General features: G+C 39.8%; 1 protein-coding gene across 1 annotated transcript in view; it reads right to left on the bottom strand.

The window, feature by feature from the left end:
• Positions 1–387: 387 nt before the first annotated feature.
• The window catches only part of LOC125483385 (TBC1 domain family member 4-like), a 157105-nt gene continuing 149937 nt past the window's right edge, over positions 388–7555 (bottom strand). Inside the window, exon 6 of the mRNA XM_048598405.1 lies at positions 388–528. Within this exon, the coding sequence (XP_048454362.1) occupies positions 388–528 (141 nt within the window). The remainder of the gene's footprint in view (positions 529–7555) is intronic.

Genomic DNA, 7555 nt, shown 5'->3' with positions numbered 1-7555 from the left:
ATCCCTCTGTGATCCATTGTGCATGGGCAGTGGAGGGAGGAGACCAAATTATAATTTAAACCCCACATTCGGATCTTCCTGACATTGCACAGTATCAAGGCGTTCATGAAGGAAAATGCAACATATATTCCATTTTCTTCCCATAACAAGATTCACCCTCTCAGTACTTATTGTCCACTGTCTCTTCTCAAGGGAAAGCCAGAAGTGACAGTGACCAACAGAGATACAGAATAGTTTCCCTAGCTGATTTCCCTCCTCCATTTTGGAACGGACTGAAAATTAGAAGCAACAAGTGGAGAACCTCATCCATTATGGGTTAGAAATATGGAGAATATTCTATCATTACCTTCAGAATCCACAGGACTGCAGTAGGCTTGGGCTTTATGTTTATTTACCTTCAATCCGTTCACAGAGTTTATGCAGGTAATGCATGGGGCATGCCTCACAGAGTTTGATCTGAGTCTTAGCATTCTGGAGGGCAGCAGCTGTACTAAAGGCCTGCTTCAAGGTCAGCATGACCTCATCCACCTGTCAAAGGGCACAATTCAAATGAGTCACTGCACATAACTTTCTACTGTTCAAGGAGAGCAAATACCATGCAACATTTAAAAGTAATGTGTTTTACTAAACCAACAGTTTGCTTTTATTATGTGGCAGCTTTAACACAGTAAAATGTTCCATAATGTTTCACCAGAGCTGTACCAAATGAAAGTTGACTCTGTGCTGACTTCCAAAAAGTCTGCAGAAGTGGCTTCCGAGCAAAGTTAACGTGCATTAAATAAAAGGGACAATAGCAACATGTATTGAATGACAGGAAACAAAGACAGTGAACAGTTATTTTTCATAATTGGAGAAATGTTTACAGTGGAGTACCTCAGGGAGCCCTGCTCTCTTTGATGATATATTAATGACCCACAGGACACAACTTCAATATTTGTGAATGACATGAAACTGGGAAGTAATTAAACCATGAGAAGGACTGTGAAGAGAATAGCGTAGAACTTCGAAAGGATAGCGACAGGTTGGTGGAATGGGTGGCACAGGAAATTTAATGTGGGGAAATATAAAATGATTCATTCTACATATAATAAAGGGTAAAACTGTAAAGCGGGTTCTAGAACAGAGGGAACTGGGTCTATGTATGCACATAACAGTGAAAGTTGGCACAAGCAGTTAAAACAGCAGTTAGTAAAGGATTTGATGTCCTCAGCTTTATCAAGAGAGTCACAAAATACAACATCAAAGAAGCTATATTCAACTTATATTAAAAGCCTGTTTCAGTCTCAAATGCAATATTGCATCCAATCCTTGGCATCACACTTTAGGTAGGATGAAAGATTATTAGGGAGGGTGCAAAAAAGACACATGAAGCTGGTTTCACAGATGACAAATCTCAGAAAGATGGAGAAGATGGATCTGGTGTCCTTGGACAAGAGAGGGCTGGAAGGAGATTGGACACAAGTATTCAAAATCATGAGGTGCCTGGACAATGTAGACAGGGGAAACTGTTCCGTTTGCTTGAAGAATCAAAATGGCATAAATTGAAGATAACTGAAAGAAGAAACAGTGGCATTACAAAGAAAATTCTTTTCATACAGTGAGTGATTAAGATTTGGAATACATGGCCTGAGAGTCAGGTGGAGGCAGGTCAAATGAGGCTTTTTAAAGGGACTTGGATCATTATCTAAAAAGGAAAGGAATCATAACTATAGGGCAAAGACAGTGAAGTGGAACTAATTGAATTGCTCTTTCAGAGAGCCAACACACACAGAATGGACTAAATGGCTTCCTTTCATGCTGTAGTTATTTTATGATTCTATGACTCTGCAAGGAGATGAGGTCAGATGACCAAAAGCTTGTTTGAAAAGATTGACATGAAGACCGCCATAAAAGCGAAGGGAGATATAGAAAGGTGGACAGGTTTTGGGAGGGGTACAAGAGCCTGGGCAGTAAAACAACAGCCACAAATGGAGGAGCAGTTAATCTCCTGGATAACAAGAATTCGACGAGCATAGATATATCAGAGAGTTGTTGGTTTACAGGAGTTTACACAGATTGTGAGGAGCAAGGATCTGGGACAATGTGCTAACAAGGATGAGAATTTTAAAATCGAGGTGCTGCCAGTCAAGTAAAGAGCAAACGCATAATAGGTGATTTTTAAAAATTTTATACATAGAGGGGATGTTGGCTTCACCAGTTGCGCCACCATTTATTGTCCATGCCTAATTTCCTTTGAGATGGTAGTGGTGGGCTGCCTTCTTCAACCACTGCAGTCCATTTGGTATAGGTATTCCCACAATGCTGTTAGGAAAAGAATTCCAGGATTTGATCTAGCAACACTAAAGAAACGGCAATATATTTCCAAGTCAGTATGGTGAGTGGCTTGGTGGTTGTGCTCCCATGTACAGGTATTTCTGCTATAACACGTTTTGTTAATGTGAACTGGCTGTGATGCAATTGATGAATGGTAGACGCTGTTTGGATGATGCAAACTTTCTAATGTACCGTATAGCGATTTTCTGTAGCGATTTCCCTAGAACGCGATTTTCTATAGCACGATTTTCTACAGCGCAAGGTCACATAAGAACGCAACTATCGTGTTATAGCAGAAATACCTGTATCTGTTTTCCTCGTCCTCCTAGATGGAAGTGGTCATGGGTGTGGAATGTGCTGTCTAAAGAGCCTTGGTGAATTTCTGCAGTGTACCTTGTAGATCGGACACATTGCTACTGAGCATTGGTGGTGGTGAAGTGAACGTTATGGATGTGGTGCCAAACCAACAGGCTGCTTTCTCTTGCTGACATCTAGTTTCTTAAGTGCTGTTGGAGCCGTACTCATCCAGGCAAGTGGGGAATATTCCATCACAGTCCTGGCATGTGCTTTTTGGTGGCGGGCAAGCTTTGGGGTGGGTGGGGAGGGGGTGGTGTGGAGCTGTGTTAGCTGCTATAGGATTCCTAGCCTCTGACTTACTGTTATAACTACTGTATTTATATGGTCAGTCCAGTTCAGTTTCTGGTCAATGGTGACTCCCAGGATGTAGCTAATGTTGGTTTCAATGATGGTGATGCTATTGAATGTCAAGAGACAACTGGCAAATTCTTTCTTGTTGGAGATAGTTATTACCTAGCATTTGTGTCGCTTGCCACTTGTCAGCTAAAGCCTGAATATTGTCCAGGACTTGCTGCATTTGGACATGAACTACCTCAGTATCTGAGAAGTTATGAATGGTACTGCACATTGTGCAGTCATCAGCAAACTCCCCACTGCTGACCTTATGGTGGAGGGCAGGTCAATGATGAAACAAACAAATACAGAAATTGCTGGATTAACTCAGCATCTGTGGACAGAAAGCAGAGTTCACATTTTGAGTCCTGTGATCCTTCCTCAGAACCAATGATGGATGAATAGTCTCTGATGAAGCAGCTGAAGATTGGTCAGCCTCGGACACTACCCTGAAAAACTCTTTCGGTGAAATCCTGGAGCTGAGATGACTGATCTCCAACAATAACAACCGTCTTCCTTTTTGTCAGATATGACTCCAACCAGCAGAGAGTTTTCCCACATGCTTTACTTTTGCTAGGGCTCCTTGATATCTCACTCTGTCAAATTCAGCCCACCTTTACAGGTTACCTCTTTTGTCCGTGTCTGAATGAGATTTGGTGTGAGTTAAGTCATGAGAATGGAGTTTTGATGACCATGTGAAACATCAGCCAGCAGAACAGAACATCAAACCCTTTAGTTTTTTGATACTTTTTAATCAAGGGTAGTGGGCATAGACCTGATCAATGATTTCAGAAGGACTGTGGATAGACACTCAAGGGAAATAAACATGCAGAGTTATTGGAGAATCCAATGAACTAGGTAGATCTACAGAGAGCTGGCACTGTCTTAATGGGTCAAATAGTCATTTTTGTGCTATCATGAATCTATGCCTCTAATTAAAGGTAGTGGGTAATGGCGTTGGACTCATGGTTGTGAAACCACACGGATGTCTGGTGGCTGGGAAAAGCATTTAAAAAGCACTTAAATAACTAACTCCAATGGTAGGTGGAACAATGTCAGTGTGTATGTTAACTTCATTTTTTCACACAGTCCTACCTTTCAGCTATCACCCAGCAGGATCTTATCAATATTCACTAAACATTAATCAAAACAGGGAAGAAAACGTGCTTAAATGAAGCATGCTTATTTGTGACGTGTTAAAAACAATGAGGCTGTTGAACACTAATGACTTTGGAAAGGTTTCATTAGTTTTAGAGCTCATTTGTCACTTTTTCATGGCAACCACTTCTGCAAATAAGCAGTTTATTAAACTGAGCTATTAACTTGCAGTACTTCACATGGGAGTAACCATCATATGAAGAAATAGGCCAGTGATAATACAGTGACAGGACAATGGTGAGAAACAATAGTCCAACAAAAGTACCAAGAAGGTTGAGGGAAGAACAGACATGGAGAACCTGTGCCTGAAAAACGTACTCATTCTGATATTGTCAATACAGTGTGGAGCTGGAGGAACACACAGCAGGTCAGTCAGCATCAAAGGAACAGGAAACTTGACATTGACTTTCCTCCACCTCCACACTGCATTGACTCTGACTCCAACATCTGCAGTTCTTGCTATCTTCCAATTCTGATAGACATCTGTCTTATTACTAATATGTCTTTTAGGACATATTTTTATTTGATTACTTCTTTTAAAATTTGGGAAAATGCTAAACATGGAGGGAACTTTGATTTAGTTATCATTGTAAATTGGCCATCCGTGAAATATTTATTTCTGGATGAATATCAGATAGACCATAAGACAATAAGATGTAGGAGCAGTTAAAGTAGGCCACTGGGCCCATCAGGTTTGCTCTGTCATTCATTGATATCACAGCTGATCTAATAATCCTCAAATCCACTATCCTGCCTTTTCCCTACGACCCTCGATTCCTCTACCAATTAAAAATTTTGCCTCTCTCAATATATACTTGAATATCAGGGGATGGTTTAGCTCAGTTGGCTGGATGGTTGGTTTGCAAGGCCGCGTGATGCTGATGGAGTGGTTCAATTCCTGCATAAAGGACTCATCTTCTCAACCTCACCTGAGGTGTGCTGGCCCTCAGGGTAAATCACCACCAATCGTCTCTCTGTAATGATCAGCCCTATGGTCTGGTAGGACTGTTGCAACTTGACTGACTTAAATGAGCCAGCATCAACAGCCCTTTGCAGGAAAGAATTCCACAGATTCGTTAACCTCCGAGAGAAGAAGCTGCTCCTCATCGGTCTTAAATGGGTGACATCTTACTCTGACATTATGCCTTCTGGTCCTAGACTCTAATACAAGGGGAAACAACCTTTCTATATTTATTCTGTCAAGGCTCCTTCATTTGAACAAGGTCTCCTCTCATTCTTCTAAACACCAAAGAATACAAGCCCAACCTATTCAACCTCTCCTTATGAGAAAATCTTTCCAGCCCCAGAACCAACCTAGTGAACCTTCTCTGCCTCCAATGACGATCATATCATGCCTTAGACAAGGGTCCAAACTATTCACAGTACAGAGTAAAAAATCCAATAAAGATTTCAGGAGAAAGTGATCAGAATGGGAATCTTGCCACGACAGGGAGCAGTAGTGAAAACTGGTAGCATAAAAGGGAAATTAGATTATTACTTGAGGGAACAAGGAATCAAAAGATTTGCAGTCAGGGTTAGCTGAAGTAAAATGAGAGGAGAGTGTGGAGCAGGACAAACACCAGCATAGAATTAGTGTGTCGAATGGCCTGTTTCAATGCTGGAAATTCAATGTCATACACTTTGTAAACATACTGATTCATTATTGCTATTTGCATTCTGAATACAAGTGTGTATCAAGTGGTGCTGCTCATAGCTGGAACCTGTAGTGTGGTTTCCGATGTTTACTGCCATCACGGTGTAGATTAAACCCAACTGTAGGTCATTTATCACCACACTAAAGCAAACCTTAAAGGAAAAATATAAATCACATGACTCAGTAAAACAGGTTCCTCCTTATTGTAACAGAAAGATACATACTAAACAGTAACGTTTGTTCAACTATCTACTAATCATTTCACAAGATTATTTTAATCAGCAACATTATTCTCTCCTCCCTTAATGTGCTATGCAGGTTGCTGAAAGTGCAAGTACTTAATTTCTTTATTCTTCTTCCCAACATCCACAATTTTCTTTTTGCTTTCTGTTGCTCTGTTCTGTACTATGGGCAGATTGATGCTTGCTAAAATTCATACTTTCTTCCAGCATCCCAACCCCAGCACCCCAGCAGGTCATAGCAAAAAGGCAGTTTCCAGAGGTAGACCTTGACTCCTATCATCTGCAACTTTGAGCGTAAGTAAGCATCAAGTAGGATGGTGCATCATGTGATTACTGTAGGTAACACGGTCTTCTCCAAAAGATGATAAACACGACAATATCATATTGTACCATCAGATAACTGAATTACTCTTTATTTCTAATTGCTCAGACACAAAACATATCAGCAAATAGGCAGTATTACAATGCTCGATTTATTCAATATTTTGAACTACCTCAAAGACAACCCCATTTTGGTCCTTGTCCAAATGTCCCATTTGTTAGATTTGAGCAGTTGTCTTCAACAAACATTAAATGAGTGTTTTAGTTCCATGGAGCTTCTCCCATGGCTGACAAGAGACTTAATATTCTGGGATCACTGCCCAAATATAATGACAACCAATTATGGGAATAATTGGATAGCATTTGAAACCAATCAGTATAAACATGATGGGCTGACTGGCCTTTTCTGCGGTTCATTATTCTATAAATCCTTGGTACGTTCACTGTTTACTTTTCAATATTCTGTATTTATTAAGTTTGTTGTGACCATAATGGTTTACTCCAAGCATTCAATCTGAGTGAAGAAGACAAATGAAAGCTTTAAATAGTAGAAAGAATTCATTTGAAAGTTTTTTCAATGCTGCTTATGAACTAAGTTTAACAAAAATATTGAGGTGGGCTACGTGATAATTCTGCAAGGATGTGCTAGTTACATGCTCATCTGTTGTAGCTCTGTTGAGATTTTGAAGCCATTTTTTAAAGTCTAACTTGATTTTCTATTTGAATAAACCATTTGAAACAATCATTATCTTTTGGGGCCCTCTAGCAATGTGATATTTTGGATGTACTGAAACTGGAGATGTGATATAACATTGGATGAAGATATTGGACCTTGTAGAACCTACTTTTCAGCCTCCTCAATTCCCAAAAAGGTTGACTGGAAGTGTGTGTGCACTGCTTCTGTTGTTTTGACTGTAATGCAAATTGCAGTGTACAGCATATATTTCATTTTTATTCTGATGAAGGAAGGAGAACTGGATTTTGAAGTGTATTTTAATTATTTGTATATTGAATTGTTCATAACTGCACAAGGCTTTGCAATTCTGTAGTTAATTTGCAACATAGTTGTAAGTAATCTTTAAAATAAAGATTACTTGTTTTATTTGCATTGTTATCCGCACCTGCTGACATGATTTTTTAATAAATCAATTGTCCACCTATCTATCTGTCCGTCTAC

This window comes from Rhincodon typus, chromosome 6 (genome assembly GCF_021869965.1).
Source record: "Rhincodon typus isolate 14 chromosome 6, sRhiTyp1.1, whole genome shotgun sequence".
Taxonomy (NCBI): Eukaryota; Metazoa; Chordata; class Chondrichthyes; order Orectolobiformes; family Rhincodontidae; genus Rhincodon; species Rhincodon typus.
The sequence above is the reverse complement of the archived record's forward strand: the minus strand, read 5'-3'. Positions and strand labels throughout refer to the sequence as shown.